The 17,409-nt window shown below is 38.9% G+C and overlaps 1 protein-coding gene across 4 annotated transcripts in view; it reads left to right on the top strand.

Annotated features, from left to right (window-relative positions):
• mib2 (MIB E3 ubiquitin protein ligase 2) overlaps positions 1-17,409 on the top strand; it is a 127,454-nt gene that overhangs the window by 43,606 nt on the left and 66,439 nt on the right. For all 4 annotated transcript variants that reach the window (XM_062054555.1, XM_062054554.1, XM_062054553.1 and 1 more), the window contains exons 2-3: positions 4,051-4,428; positions 14,613-14,784. In XM_062054555.1, the coding sequence (XP_061910539.1) occupies positions 4,206-4,428; positions 14,613-14,784 (395 nt within the window). In that variant the 5' untranslated portion in view covers positions 4,051-4,205. The remainder of the gene's footprint in view (positions 1-4,050; positions 4,429-14,612; positions 14,785-17,409) is intronic.

Here is a 17,409-nt window from a genome sequence, read left to right as displayed (position 1 = left end):
TCAGAACTTTATTTTAAGATGAGTAGCGAAGCCTCTTTTTCCCATTTTTTAAAATGTATTTTTAAATTAAAGTTGTCCTCGGTAAAGCGATGGGTGTATACATGGGTTAAGATGGGGTATCATGCCCATGAGGAAGAATTATTAGTATTAAAATTCTCAGAAATTAAGCAAACTGATAAGGGAGATGATTAATTTTTGTCATGTTCAGTGCTCATAAACTGATTGTAGGGAAAGAAAATACTATAAAAACAACATTTTCAAAAGTACATTTTGTATAACCGGTGACTTAAAGGGGACCTATGGTGATTTTGGTCTACATTTATAACAATTGCTTGTGATCTAAATAATATGTATTGGATATGCTTTGGTGTATATTATGTTTAAAATTTTGCTCCAGAGTACAACTAGGAATGGGACTCGAAAACTGGTTCTTTTTTAGAACTGGCTCTCAGTGTTTTGATTGGTAATAATAGGTAATAATAGGAACAATTTCCCTTCTAGATCAATAAAGTTTACCTAAGTCTAAGTCTAATTTGATGGAATATTGTGTCTATTTCTACAATAGACTATTAATTGTATTATTATATTGTAGTATTTTTCAAAAAGGTATTTTTCTGGGGTATCCTTGAGTCCTGTCCCTGCCCCGGCACCCCATAGAGGTTGTCTGCCTCTTAAGACCTCGCTGTTGAGTTTGTACCTTTAAGTTTTTTCTAAACTAAACAAAGGCAACTCTAATTAACTTGTTGTCCCCATATATAACCCGTTTTTTGAGAGTCTGCAAGATATTCGATTGTAGAGGCGTTCCCAGATTGCGAGTGAAACCACGTGCAAAATGTGCACTGTTAAATTATATATCTTGAAGTCATTACCCCAATTGTTTTCCCATACATGGTAAAAAATAAACTTCATAAACATTATATAGATTCACCTGGTCACATCATTAGGTATGGCTCACATCCAGAGGTAGGAATCTTTGGGCACCTCATGATTCGATTCTAAATCGATTTATATATCTATAAATATTATATTGTATACTATTATATAGTTATTATACTGTATGTTATTTTCACATTCAAGCTAGGTTAGCACCACAGCTAGCATGTCTTGTACACCCCTCCTCCGTGTGTGTCCGCGCTAACCCAGCTAACACAGCCTTAAAGGCCTACTGAAAGCCACTACTACCGACCACGCAGTCTGATAGTTTATATATCAATGATGAAGTCTTAATATTGCAACACATGCCAATACGGCCGGGTTAACTTATAAATTGCAATTTTAAATTTCCCGCCACACTTCCGGTTGAAAACGTCTAGATATGATGACGTATGCGCGTGACGGAATCAGTTGATGCGGAACTATTGGTACCCCATTTAATACAATACAAAAAAGCTCTGTTTTCATTTCAAAATTCCACAGTATTCTGGACATCTGTGTTGGTGAATCTTTTGCAATTTGTTTAATGAACAATGGAGACTGCAAAGAAGAAAGTTGTAGGTGGGATCGGTGTATTAGCAGCGGACTACAGCAACACAACCAGGAAGACAGAGATGGATAGCAGACGCGTTAGCCGCCGAACTCACCTTAACTTCCTCCGTCTCGCCGACCCCATCTGTGATCGGGTGAAGTCCTTCGTCCCACCGTCGATCGCTGGAACGCAGGTGAGCACGGGTGTTGATAAGCAGATGAGGGCTGGCTGGCGTAGGTGGATAGCTAATGTTTTTAGCATAGCTCTGTGAGGTCCGGTTGCTAAGTTAGCTTCAATGGCGTCGTTAGCAACAGCATTGTTAACCTTCGCCAGGCTGGAAAGCATTAACCGTGTATTTACATGTCCACGGTTTAATAGTATTGTTGATCTTCTGTCTATCCTTCCAGTCAGGGATTTATTTATTTTGTTTCTATATGCAGTTAATCACGATGCTATCACGTTAGCTCTGTAGCTAAAGTGTTTCGTTGATGTATTGTCGTGGAGATAAAAGTCACTGTGAATGTCCATTTCGCGTTCTCGACTCTCATTTTCAAGAGGATATAGTATCCGAGGTGGTTTAAAATACAAATCCGTGATCCACAATAGAAAAAGGAGAGAGTGTGGAATCCAATGAGCCAGCTTGTACCTAAGTTACGGTCAGAGCGAAAAAAGATATGTCTTGCACTGCATCTAGTCCTTCACTCTAACGTAATCATCGCTTTCTCGGTCCGAATCTCTCTCGCTGCTGGTGTAAACAATAGGAAAATATGAGCAGTCCTTCCCCCGGTGTCGTCACGCTACTTCCGGTAGGGGCAAGCCTTTTTTTTATCAGATACCAAAAGTTGCGATCTTTATCGTCGTCGTTCTCTCCTAAATCCTTTCAGCAAAAATATGGCAATATCGCGAAATGATCAAGTATGACACATAGAATGGATCTGCTATCCCCGTTTAAATAAAAAAAAATAATTTCAATAGGCCTTTAAAGGAATGATAGATAATGTTTCTCCTTTGGTTAGTTAGAACCAAACCTAGAATGGGCGTTTAGAGAACTTTAGCATTAATGCTGCATTATTGAACAGTCTATTACTTTATTTAACATATATAAATAATCCATGTTTGGACATTTGTCCATCGATTTATAAATCTCACACGATTGGTTAGTTAGAACCAAACCTAGAACGGACGTTTAGAGAACTTTAGCACTAATGCTGCATTATTGAACAGTCTATTACTTTATTTAACATATATAAATAATCCATGTTTGGACATTTGTCCATCGATTTATAAATCTCACACACAGCATTTATGTCACTACATGTTGCACATCGGTGTTATAATGCATATACCACAATTAGATGGAAAAAAATACTTTGTCTTAGCTTTTTTTGGTGTTTCTTCATAGCCTAAAGAGCTTTGCTTATCTGTCCAAATAGGTACGTCCTCTTAGCTGTGACGTTACGACGTAGCCAGATTACAAAACCCCGCCAGCACAGGCATTCGAAACTCACGCCCAAATGCGTGAAACTTACAATTTGATGCTTTGCCATTGTTTAACATGAGTATCTGACATTGTAACAACATGTATAAGTCAGAAAAGATGAAAATCCCCTTTAAGTTGTCTTTCCCTTTGCTTCTTGCCTCTCGGAAGAGTAGCAAATAAATATATATATTTTCCTGTGTTAGTATACCACAGGGACACTTACCCTAATGTTGTATTGTGTGCCCAAATTCCAACTTTCTACCCACAGCATGCTTTTTGTAACATGCATGAAGGGTTATGAGAAAATAGGTGTATATTGCAACAAAAGTTGATTAAAAGATATCCATATATTCAAAGGCAACTTAGAGTAGATTGCAACAAAAGTGGAATATTCAAAGGCAACTTAACCCAAACTACCTAATGAATTGATTGTTGTGCTATAATATTTTCCTCTGTATAGAGTCGCTTTAAAATGGCAATGGGGGGGGAAAAAAGTGGCACAACCAGTTCTTAGTACAAACAACTGGCTGAGGTGCGGCGGATAGATTTCCTGGGTGGTCTCCTGATTCTTAGATACGTTTGCAGTCTATATTCCTGACTGGGGGTTTTCCATAAATAGATATCACCTCCTGAACTAAAGTCATGAGTCAAGAGTGTGAATGTGGGAGGTTTTTGTAGTCGTAGCGAAAGTGTTGCAAATCATACATTTGTAGGCTAATGGTAAAAATATTTATAGCCGCCATGTGGGTGTGTGCTCCTTTGCCAGAATGGTGAGTACTTTTCGTGCTGAGTTGAATGCCAATGGGATATTTGTTGTTCGTGATATTTCTGTTCTGACCATGAGGGAAGAGTGTGATTAGCAAGATGCAGAAGTCACATCCTGCTCCCTTCTCTAGGAGTGAGCACTAACAAGCATGCAGTGAATAATGCTTCTTTAAAAACCAAACCACAACAATTTGCATGAAACTAAGTCCCGCCCTGAGCTTGTAGGTAATATATTTAGACACCACATCAAAATATGTTTCATTTTTACTCTGTACTGTGGAGACACACATCAAATAGGTGTCGTGCTTTAAGGCTTAAATTATGCATTTCTTTGTTGTAGTCTCCCCTGATCTGCTCCCGGCAAGCCCCCTGGTAGCCTCCCTGCCTGGGCTATCATCAGCACGGGTCAGAGGTGCCTCTGGCAAGGCCTTGAGGCGGAGCACCGGCGGAAGAAACAGCGCTGCCAGGTCTCGGCCTTTGGACAGAGGCAGCAGCATGGAGGTGGGCATGCGTGTGGTGCGCGGCCTGGACTGGAAATGGGGAAACCAAGATGACAGTGAGGGCCATGTGGGGACCGTGGTGGAAATCGGGCGGCAGGGCAGCACCACCACGCCAGACAAGACAGTGGTGGTTCAGTGGGACAGCGGCACAAGAACCAACTACCGCACTGGATACCAGGGTGCCTATGACTTGCTGCTGTATGACAATGCACAGATTGGTAAGCAATTCTAGCTTGTTGTTACCTGCACAGTACATGAATTTAACGCAAATAAACACGTCTTAAAGGGGAACTGCACTTTTTTTGGAATTTTACCTATTGTTTACAATCATTATGAAAAACAAGAACACAAAAGTTAACCTTTTTTTTAATTCTAACATGTAAAAATCATCCCGTTCTTTGTAGCTAGCAATGCAGCGAATGGGAGCAATTAATTCTACCCCTAGATCACTTTAAAAATGCATTAAAAAAAACGTATTTTTCGGACTATAAGTCACAGTTTTTTTCATAGTTTGGCCGGGGGTGCGACTTATACTCAGGAGCGACTTATGTGTGAAATTATTAACACATTACCGTAAAATATCAAATAATATTATTTAGCTCATTCACGTAAGAGACTAGACGTATAAGATTTCATGGGATTTAGCGATTAGGAGTGACAGATTGTTTGGTAAACGTATAGCATGTTCTATATGTTATAGTTATTTGAATGACTCTTACCATAATATGTTACGTTAACATACCAGGCACGTTCTCAGTTGGTTATTTATGCCTCATATAACGTACACTTATTCAGCCTGTTGTTCACTATTCTTTATTTATTTTAAATTGCCTTTCAAATGTCTATTCTTGGTGTTGGGTTTTATCAAATAAATTTCCCCCAAAAATGCGACTTATACTGCAGTGCCACTTATATATGTTTTTTTCCTTCTTTATTATGCATTTTCGGCCGGTGCGACTTATACTCCGGAGCGATTTATAGTCCGAAAAATACGGTACTTAATTTACGTTTCGTAACCTGTGTAATAACCAAACTGTAGCAACATTGTTATTGTAGGAGTGAACAATGACAAACTCTTTTTCTAGCGTACTAACACAACGGCGTACCACGGTATTAGCCCATAAAAGCTACCTACGGAAAGAGATAAGCTAGCTTCTATGTCAGCACGAAACGCATTTTGAGTTTGTACTACACAACACTGCGATAAGACACCAATCTGTACAGACTGAAAAACATGAACAATCATATTACAGTATGTGTTCATGTTTTGTTTGTACACAGCTAGCCAGATAGCGTATCTACTGTAGTTGTAATAACACATATGATGTGCTGCGTGTATCATGATCGATATAAAGATTTTTGGGTAAACACACAATTTATGTCGAAATAGCTTGTCTCCCAATTCCACATTTGCAGCTTCGTGTCATGCCGACCTCACTCTCTCAGCTTCTGTCTGCTCCAATGTCTCACCCTCTTCTCAATGCTGCCTTTGATGAATAGTAGTTCATCCTCTGTTCATTCAGTTTCAAAAAGATAAGGTTGTGAATCGTCATTTGTCCAAAAGTAGTCGTCTTTGTGGTCTATTACCAAGTCTGCCATGATTAGAACTAGAGATGTCCGATAATATCGGCCTGCCGATATTATCGGCCGATATATGCGTTAAAATGTAATATCGGAAATTATCGGTATCTGTTTTTTTATTATTGGTATCGGTTTTTTATTTTTTTTATTTTATTTTTTATTAAATCAACATAAAAAACACAAGATACACTTACAATTAGTGCACCAACCCAAAAAACCTCCCTCCCCCATTTACACTCATTCACACAAAAGGGTTGTTTCTTTCTGTTATTAATATTCTGGTTCCTACATTATATATCAATATATATCAATACAGTCTGCAAGGGATACAGTCCGTAAGCACACATGATTGTGCGTGCTGCTGCTCCACTAATAGTACTAACCTTTAACAGTTAATTTGACTAATTTTCATTTATTACTAGTTTCTATGTAACTATTTTTATATTGTTTTACTTTCTTTTTTATTCAAGAAAATGTTTTTAATTTATTTATCTTATTTTACTAACTTTTTTAAAAAGGACCTTATCTTCACCATACCTGGTTGTCCAAATTAGGCATAACAATGTGTTAATTCCACAACTGCATATATCGCTTGATATCGGTATCGGTAATTGAAGAGTTGGACAATATCGGAATATCGGATATCGGCAAAATTAGAACACACTTGTGTTTGAATCCGGAAGTAGGAACACTAGTTGTTGCCGGAAGTCGGACGTGCGCTGCTATGGAAACAGAAATCAACGGTAGAGGTCAGTTCTGGCAATGATTAAAATGATGAAAATACGGTAAACATTGTACATATTATATATTGTTATGAACGTGTCTGTTACTACATTATATATAGACTTGCAGTTTGTATACAAAATGTTTTGATGGGGGCCTTTGAAGTTGTCTTAGAGGGCTTTGAAGGCTACAACTTAGCCGTATCTTCTAAGCGTTTTTTTTTTGTCATCTTTAAAACCCTAAAAAAAAAAAAGACGTGTGTATTCTTGTCTCCAAATAATATTGTGAACTCTAGGCAAAATTCCAAAAAAAGTGCAGTTCCCTAAGTCGTGCAGGGTTTCCCCTTAATGTAACTGAATGTGGCACAAAATGAAAATCAGAGCCGCCACACCTTTTAAAAAATGTTTTTTTTAAAACATGAAAACAAATCAAAGTAATATAAAAGTAAAGTCTGGAAGAAGTCAAAAAGTCTTGACAATATTTTTTACTTTTATGGCCAATCTTATCCTAACAACCGATCTAATTCCAACAGGTTTTACCTCTTGTGTACACATTTTTGTCCCCGTGCTTCTCCAGACAAACAACCCTTCCTCATTCTCCGCCAATCCGCTTTCAGGCACAGACGGTGTGTTTGTGATCATGGGAACGATGACCATCAAATCAAAATATGGGGACGGTGTGGCTCGGTTGAGAGAGTGGCCGTGCCAGAAACCTGAGGGTTCCTGGTTCCTGGTTCGATCCCCAGCTTCTAGCAACCTAGTCACGTCCGTCGTGTCCTTGAGGAAGACACTTCAATAAAAATAAAGAACTGTCCCATTCTGCCATAATTTGGGTTAGTTACCCAATGTAAGCAATCAATGAGTTCACAAGAAGAAGCAAGGGACAAAACAATGAGTGGTGCAGAGAGTGACATTATATAAGGCACCAAGTAAAAACACCAGGAAGCAGACAAAGCAAACTAATGACAAGGTAGTGATGCCCAATCGTGCTAGCCACCAAGATAATTTGATCAAGTATAAACCAAACAGAGTAGCAAACGTACTGATCGATGACACCTGACTTGTATATACTGTAGTAATACATGGAAAGTACCAGGTTGTCTCAGGAAACAGGAAGGAAGAAGCCTTTTGGCTTTCAGTGGCATCAAATACTATACCGAGCTTACAATCAAAACAAGAAACAGATGTAATTAAATGAAACAAAATAATAAACCAAAAGTATAAACTGTCTTGTTGAAAATGACTGTACTGCGTTTGAACATTTAAATACTGTTCTACAGCCTACAGACAAAAATGTAACTTAAAACATTTGTATGCACGTACAACACTTAAAACCTTTAATGTATCTGTATCTAGAATTACATTATGGAATGGATTAAGTAAAGAAATCAATGTATTAAAATTATCCAATTTAAGAAACTGTTCAAACTCAAAAGTGTTTACAAAGTACAAAGAAGAAGAACCCTGATAAACATACTGATAATCGTATTCACCCCATATATGAAATACAACTTACTTCACTATTTATTTATTTATTTGTAATGTTATCATCTATGTAGTATATTGCGAATAAATTCAGAACAGGAAGTGAACAAAAGTGTTTGCAATTGCTATGCAATGGGAAAGGGGAATTCTTACATAAGCTGTGCTTCTTCCGACTCCTTTGCGAACATTTTGAAAAGAGAAACCGCAAATTGTGATTTATCATGTTGTAGTTGTGTGCATGTTCAAAATAAACTCAAACCATAACCATATTTCAGAAGAATTGCAGCGAGACATCGCAAAGAGACCATTTTATATTCAGAGCTATTAAATTAGGATACTAAAAGTGATAACTAATTTATTTATATTTAATCACATAAAATGTTTTGACATGATGAATGGATGCAAGCCATACCTGTCACTGAGGAAAGAATAGCAGACAGGCAAGATGGCGCCAGATGAGCTAGCTTGCTCTATAGATGGATTTTGTTACAAAAAGGACAATGAGGGAACAGTCGAAGAAAAAGTGATTTACAAGAAGGAGTTTCAGTTTCACCGACGCTCTAAATATAAAGGAGGGTTAATCCAAGGCGTTGCCCCAGAATGCAACAACTTGAATTTTTGCAGGTGCAGTCAAAAGGAGTTTTTATAATAGAAGCAGCAAGACACAAAAAACAAGAAGGCAAGTTAGACAGGAAGCTTGGCCGGCGCCTTGTGGAATGTAAAAGAAAAAGCATGAAAAAACGTACAAGGATGCAAAAAGGAAGCATCCGGCAAAAGTTAAAGTGAAAAGCAATGACCAATAATCACTAAGCATAGCAGAAAACGCATGTAAAGTCCAGCAGTTCAAATAATGCTGATGACTAAGTCCACACATCTGCACCACTTGTGCAAAGCTACTGCTGATGATCCAAAACCAGAAATGGACCGGATATTTCTCTGACAAGAAATAAAATAAGGCAACAACGAAGCTTAATTATATAATGAAGGCACGTGAAATCTGCGTTTTTAAACATGCATTTTCTTCTTTTTTTTTAAACATTTGTTTGTTGGGTTTTTGACATATACAGTCCAGAAATACAATTAAATACATATCTAATGTTATTTTTTCTCCCTCAAACAATTAAGCCACAAAAATTATACATAAAATAAAATAAAAATAATAACCTACGGAGAGAAAAAAACATCAGTCAAATAAGTACAGGCAAATATTGACATGAAACCACAGGCAACTGCACTCCTTAATGTCCCCAACATTGTTGAAGGGTGGACTAGCAAAGTAAGATTTTCATTGTACGGCAAACTGTCTGGTTTAACTGTGCATATGACAATAAACAATCTTGAATCTTGAATGGTGCAGTAATACACAAAAGCAGACAAATGGCTCACTTACTTTTCAATCAGGGTTAAATTTCTCTCTCTCTCTTTTGTATATTTTAGGAAACCACCCCATCATTTCTAAAACTTCACATTACAACCGTTCAATGTTAGCTTAATTTTCTCCAGTTTGAGAAAATACAGAACATCTTTAATCCAGCGGGTGTGGCAAGGAGGCGCTGTTGCTTTCCAATTCAACACAATGAGTCTTCCGGCCAACAAAGAAGGGAACGCTACCTAGTTCTTTTTGGATTTACTAAAGGTAAATGACTGAGGTGCGAACCCAAATAGTCCACTTGGAGGATTCGGTTCGATCTTTTTGCCAATTACCATAGACAAAGTATTGACATTTTCAGTTCAATAACTGCACAGGGATGGGCAAAGCCAAAACGTCTGCATTAAGTTAGCTGGAGATTGTTAACACCAATCACATAATACGGACATTCTGTCATACATCTTAGCTCGCCGGACCTAGGTATAATAGGTACATTGTATTAGCTTGCATTGAATAAGGCTGTGTCTAACACAAATATAAGACTTATGAACTCTACTTAAAATCTCTCCTCAGATAGGGTCACTCCTAAGCAGTGTTGGGTTAGTTACTGAAAACCAGTAACTAGTTACAGTTACTAGTTACTTTATTTCAAAAGTAACTCAGTTACTAACTCAGTTACTTACACCAAAAAGTAATGCGTTACTGTGAAAAGTAACTATTTAGTTACTTCTTTTTTTTCCCCTTTTATTTAAGGCTCCCATTAATGCCCTTTTAGCCTTCATTTCAGTACTGTTATTGCACTGGAGAATAATACCATCTGTTGATCAACTTGACATGCATTTGCATCACTGAACTCTGCTAAGCAATGTGCTCTACATACAACACACAAAGACAAAGATATGTTTCAAAGGGCCAATCTATTTCAGGCCAGAACAAATTGACAAAACTATTTTAAATAGCTGCAACATAATGGCACTTTAACTTTAACTTTAAGTAGATAGGATCTTTGATCCAAGACACAACTTACATTTAACTAAAATGTTATTTTCTTTGTGCTTGACAAAAGAAAAGTATTGAGAATGTCTCCATGTTAAAAAACTCGACTTCTGGCTTCGCCATGATGTCTTGATAGTTGTTATGAGAGTAGCGTATGTATGTGTGTGCGTGTGTGTGTGTGTGTGTGTGTGTGTGTGTGTGTGTGTGTGTGTGTGTGTGTGTGGCCCTTTAAGATATGACAGCATGTGAGGTGAGTGACGTCAGTGAGTGAGTGGGCGAGAGAGGTGAGCGAGCGGCGACAGTGAGTGCGTGCAGGTGATCTAGCTTGGTGGATGGCTGCGTCCAATAAAGTCACAAAGTTGCAACAAACCGCCGGCCTCGTCATTCACCCTCAGCTGTAAAGACCACTTCCGGGTAAAGTGAAGGTTGTTAGCCCCGAAGGAACGCGCCCCTCAACTACGGTATGGGAGTCCCCCCCGCCCCCACCCACAGAAAGCACCCCTTTTCTTTTCCACCGCAGCGCTGCCACAAAACACACTCAGATCTTCTGTTTCTAGCCGATACTACATAAAAAAATAACGTAAAATAACGCAGTAACGCATCATGTAGTAACGGTAACTGAGTTACTGAATATAAAAAATAACGTGTTAGATTACTAGTTACCGCCGAAACTAACGGCGTTACACTAACGCGTAGTCCCAACACTGCTCCTAAGTCACCCTCCCGAAGTGACTTCATTGAATTCAGAGACTCAGGGCGTAAAATAAACATTTGATTGTAAATACGTGTAATTGATCCTTTTAAGGTGCTGTCAAAAAGCATCTAAAATTGTGTCAGTCAGGTTTGGAAACCTGGACAAAGTATTATAAACAAAACTGCGGATCCGTACGTATCAAAAAAAGTGTTTATTCGGGAGTGAACATTTTTCACAAAGTTGTTGGAAAGAGGCAAAAGTGTTTTAAACATGCATTGTCGCGTCAAAATATCACTTCCGCATTTTTGAAATGAAATACCAATAAAAATACGATCTAAACAAAATTTGTTGAAGTTGTCCTCAGCCGCAGGTACTCGCTGTTCATCTTGTCTAAACGCCGCCCTGAGTTGCAGGGCAGGTTATTATGATTAGCAGCAAAGCAGACAGCCGTCAACGTTGTGGCTCCGACAGCGAACGGAGGCGACACAAAGTAAGCAAGCTAGATGGTAAGTTAACTAGCAAGCTTGTTTCGGTGCTCCAAAATAAATAGAAGAAAAAAAGTTAACGGTTGAGAGCACCGTTGACGACTGTCCACTTTGCTGCTAATCCTATTTGGATGATTACAATCCGAACACTGTTAGTTCCGAACCAGTTGTTCAGTTTCAGTTTATTTGGAACATGCATACGATACAATGTAATGCATCACACATTTCCAGTTGTTTCATTACAGCACGTCCGAAAAGGAGTAGGAAGAAGCAGAGCTTATTTAATCCTACCCCTTTTCATACCATAGCAATTTTATCCTATTTCCCTGTTCTCTGTAACAGAACAGTGAACAAATAAATAATAATCAATAATATACCATAGTAAGCAAACAAATATTAAATACATAGATAATATTTGTCTCAATAAAAAAAAGAAAAGAAAAAAAGGGTTAAAGATCCATCCATCCATCCATTTTTTTACCGCTTGTCCCTTTCGGGGATGTTTATCATAATTCTTGTTTTGTGTACTTTGTGAACACTTGTACTTTGAACAGTCTCTTAAACTGAATCATATTGGTGCTTTGTTTGATTCCTTTGGTTAATCCATTCCATCATTTAATTCCACATACTGATATGCTAAAGGTTTTAAGTGTTTCACAAGCATACAAATTATTGAAATTAGATTTTCCACTAAGGTTATAATTATACTCTTTTGTTGAGAAGAATTGTTGTACATTCTTGGGTAGCAGGTTATAGTTTGCTTTGTACATCATTTTAGCTGTTTGCAAATGCACCAAATCGTTGAATTTCAATAATTGTGATTTAATAAATAAAGGGTTTGTATGTTCTCTATATCCAACATTGTTGTAGTTCGAGAGTATTTATTAGTAGACAGAGAGAAGGTATATTTTTGACGTGACGGATTGTAAACAGAGTTCACAACACTGGAAGTAAATGGTAAATGGGTTATACTTTTATACTTGTATAGCGCTTTTCTACCTTCAAGGTACTCAAAGCGCTTTGACATTATTTCCACATTCACCCATTCACACACACATTCACACACTGACGGCGGTAGCTGCCATGCCAGGCCCTAACCACAACCCATCAGGAGCAAGGGTGAAGTGTGTGGCCCAAGGACACAACAGATGTGACTCGGGTGGTTGAAGCCGGTGCTCAAACCAGGAACCTTCAGGATGCTGGCACGGCCGCTCTACCAACCGAGCCACGCCGTATATTATTACCCGATGGGGCATGGCCACATGATAGTTTCCAAATGGGAAAGGTTTTCTGAGATCTTTGCATGAATGTTATATAATTTGACATTACATTTTAAATGATAATAATGTTAGTTAATTATCTACTAATGAAACTAAACATGTTGTGGGACATTGCATGGGACTTGTGTCTAAAAGACAGGCGAAAGAGGTTGGTAGATGAGAATAAATCTAAAGGTAAAAAATAATGTAGCAACGCACCCAATTTCAGGAAATGTAGTCTCGATTTAAAACTAAATATTTTGGGGTTTGTGTGGCAGCACGTCTTGCTGATAGAAATGTTCCTTTTTTTTCTCCTCAATTTTCCTTTTTGTTTCTTAAAGAGTGGTTAAGTTTTGGGGGGACATGACCTATCTAGTCCTGACTGTGTGAGGCGTGTGTCAACACCCACCGTACCAAATGTCACCAAATAACCTGGCAATACCCAACAGAAAAAGCTGAGTGAAAATCATCGAAAACTGAGTAAAATTAAAACTTTAATTATTATATTTTTTAATCAGATTAATCACACTTCTGAATTTGGATTTATTGTGATTAATCACAGTTTACTAGCTTGCAAATGTTTTTATATTTTTTCTAAAGTCCCATCACAATGTATTTTGAAGTGATACCGTAATTTCTGGACTATAAGCCGCTATTTTTTCCCCTCGTTCTGGTCCCTGCGGCTTATACAAGGGTGCGGCTTATTTACGGCCTTTTCTTCTCCGACACCGACAAAGAGGATTTCGGTGGTTTTAGTACGCAGGAGGAAGACGATGACACAATGATTAAATATTGACTTTTCATATACCGGTAGGCTGGTTATTTTGATAACGTACATGCGAGGACTTTGTATTACTTTGCACCGTTGTATTATTTGTACTCTGCATGAATGCTGTTCGCCATGTCAAAGATGTGAAAGTTTGATTGAATGATTGAAAGATTTATAGTTAATAAATGGGACGCTTTGCGTTCCCAAACAGTCATCTCTGTCCCGACAATCCCCTCCGTGGTAGCAGGAACCCCTATATACTACGCTAATTACACATCAAAACCCTGCGGCTTATAGTCGGGTGCGGCTTATATATGGAGCAATCTGTATTTTCCCCTAAATTTAGCTGGTGCGGCTTATAGTCAGGTGCGGCTTATAGTCCGGAAATTACGGTATTTGCCTGAGAGCACACCAGTCATAGTGTCCTCTCTCATCTCATTGACCTGATCACTGACCACACAACAACCTGCCCCGCCATTAGGTAAAAGAGCACGTGCGGTCAGAAAAATTGTGAGATTCATCTGTGTATATTTTTATACATGATTAAAATGATCGTTTTGGTGATTAAAAACATGAGTTAACTCGTTATTTTTGACAGCCCTCCAAAAAAATGTATCAGCTGCAAAAAATTAGCAAAATAAACATTAATCCACATGCCAACTCAAAAAGAAAATCTTCCCCTCATTTTCAAAACAATGTCATCAGTTTGCGGTCAAGTTTAAATTGCGTTTGTTCTATACGCCTTTTTCCAGATTCTCAAAACTTCACATAAAGATATCTTAAAATGATTTTGCAGTGACTTACTCTGCCTTCCCACAATGCACTTTTCCATGGTCAGTTAAAGGTCATCGCTCTCTAAATACCCCATTTTAAATGCTGTTCTGCTGCCCTTCAATGAATGAACTGTTCGAGGAGGAGGAGGAGGAAGAGGAGGAACAAAGCTCGCAGGGGTTGTTTGTGTTTGCTCTTCACGTCCTCCACATCTTATGATATATTATCTTTTAATATTGATGGTTTTTCATTCATCATCCTTCCCTGACAGGGGTGCGCCACTCCAACATCATCTGCGACAGCTGCAAGAAGCACGGCATCATGGGAATGCGATGGAAGTGCAAAGTGTGCTTTGACTATGACCTGTGCACACAGTGTTACATGAACAACAAACATGACCTGAGCCATGCGTTTGAGCGCTACGAGACGGCACACTCTCAGCCGTGAGTATTACGCACGCACGCACACACGCACACACACACACACACACACACACACACACACACACACACATACTGGTTATCATTTGGAAAGGGGACCAAGTTTTTGATCACTTGTGAGAACCACCTTTTCTACAGGTTGTGGAGGCATAACAAAAATGAGGTAAAATGGCCACTGCCCAGTTAGCTCATACACGTCTTTAAAGGCCTACTGAAATTATTTTTTTTTATTTAAACAGGAATAGCAGATCCATTCTATGTGTCATACTTGATCATTTCGCGATATTGCCATATTTTTGCTGAAAGGATTTAGTAGAGAAAATCGACGATAAAGTTCGCAACTTTTGCTCGCTGATAAAAAAAAGCCTTGCCTGTACCGGAAGTAGCGTGACGTCACAGGAGCTAGTATTCCTCACAATTCCCCGTTGTTTACAATGGAGCGAGAGATTCGGAGCGACAAAGCGACGATTACCCCATTAATTTGAGCGAGGATGAAAGATTCGTAGATGAGGAACGTTACAGTGAAGGACTGGAGAGGCAGTGATGGACGTATCTTTTTTCGCTCTGACCGTAACTTAGGTACAAGCTGGCTCATTGGATTCCACACTCTCTCCTTTTTCTATTGTGGATCACGGATTTGTATTTTAAACCACCTCGGATACTATATCCTCTTGAAAATGAGAGTCGAGCACGCGAAATGGACATTTAAAGTGACTTTTATCTCCACGACAATACATCGGTGACACACTTAGCTACTGAGCTAACGTGATAGCATCGTTCTCAAATGAAGATAGAAACAAAATAAATAAACCCCTGACTGGAAGGATAGACAGAAGACCAACAATACTATTAAACCATGTACATGTAACTACACAGTTAAAAATTCTCAGCCTGGTAAGGCTTAACAATGCTGTTGCTAACGACGCTAAGGCTAATTTAGCAACTTAGCAACCGGACCTCACAGAACTATGATAAAAACATTAGCGCTCCACCTACGCCAGCCAGCCCTCATCTTCCCATCAACAGCCGTGCTCACCTGCGTTCCAGCGACGAAGGACTTCATCCGTGGGTTTGGCGGCAAGCATCGGCTAGGCGTAGTAAGTAGTCCTTGTTGTGTTGCCGTAAGTATTGTACTTAGCCGCTAATACACCGATCGATCCCACCTACAACGTTCTTCTTTGCAGCCTCCATTGTTCATTAAACAAATTGCAAAAGATTCACCAACACAGATGTCCAGAATACTGTGGAATTTTGTCGAAGAAAACAAGAGGTTTCTGTATCGGGTTCGATGGGGTCCAACCACTTCCGTGGATTTTGTGACGTCATCCGCATAAATCATATCCAAAGGAGTTTTTCAACCGGAAGTGTGGCGGGAATTTTAAAATTGCACTTTATAAGTTAACCCGGCCGTATTGGCATGTGTGCCTCGGGATCCCCCGGGAGGAGCTGGACGAAGTGGCTGGGGAGAGGGAAGTCTGGGCTTCCCTGCTTAAGCTGCTGCCCCCGCGACCCGACCTCGGATAAGCGGAAGAAGATGGATGGATGGATGGATGGATATATAAATTATCTTACTGCGTTGGCGGTAGTAGTGGGTTTCAGTAGGCCTTTAAATCTCCGGATTGATGAAGTAATTTGCTGATCATTCTTACTGGGGACCCTGGGGAAAAAAAGTTCAATTGGTTCATGGGGACCAAATTTAAATAATTTTGCATAATTCACACAAATTTGTACGTGACTACTGAGGACCATTTAAAAAAATAAATAAATAAATCAAATCAAATCAAATTAAATATGACATGATCAAGTTTAAAAACCACTTAGGCATTGTCACTCCAATTTTCTTTCCAATACAAAAACCTTCCTATCCCCCATTTACTTCCGGGGTCATTTCCTCTTACGTCATTTCCTCTTACTTGCGTCATTTCCTCTTACGTCATTGACAGCGATCGATAGCACTTCGGCTTTGACTGCCCGTCGCTGTTTTTTTTAATTTTTTTATAATATAGCGTTAACAAAACGTCTGTATTAATCGGACAAATGAACTTGAGGATATTCCTGACTGCACATTTGACTCGTGGACATATGCGGAAATGAATAACAGTGTACAATAAGTTAATTCATTATCAATCAACATTATCAAACTTTATTAAAACTAAATGTATTCGTTAAATTTAGTTTTTTTTAGTTCTCTGTGTAAGTGAACTAAATTAAAATGACATTTATGTGCACATATGTACCTCAGTGAAGACAGAAGTTCCCAGCAGCGGCCCTAGCACTCCGCTTGAAATGTTTCGAAGCCTGCTGGTGTTTGACATAAGTCGCCTGAGGAAATGACGTAAGTAAGAGGAAATGACGTAAGAGGAAATTACCCCGGAAGTAAATGGGGGACAGGAAGGTTTTTGAAATGGGAAGAAAATTGGCGTGACAGCATCTTCAGATTGGATCTGACTATCATTTACAAAGGTTTCCCTTTAGGGGACCTGTTTTTTTGTCCCCATACCGTCAGAGGTCGCCTAAAGGTGACTGTGTAAACAGAGCGATGTCCCCATTAAGTAAACATTGCCACAACACACACTCACTCACACACACGCACATTCTTGTATTGCTTACCTTCTTGAGACCTCCGAA

Source organism: Entelurus aequoreus, linkage group LG07, assembly GCF_033978785.1.
Source record: "Entelurus aequoreus isolate RoL-2023_Sb linkage group LG07, RoL_Eaeq_v1.1, whole genome shotgun sequence".
In the NCBI taxonomy this organism is placed as follows: Eukaryota; Metazoa; Chordata; class Actinopteri; order Syngnathiformes; family Syngnathidae; genus Entelurus; species Entelurus aequoreus.
The sequence above is the reverse complement of the archived record's forward strand: the minus strand, read 5'-3'. Positions and strand labels throughout refer to the sequence as shown.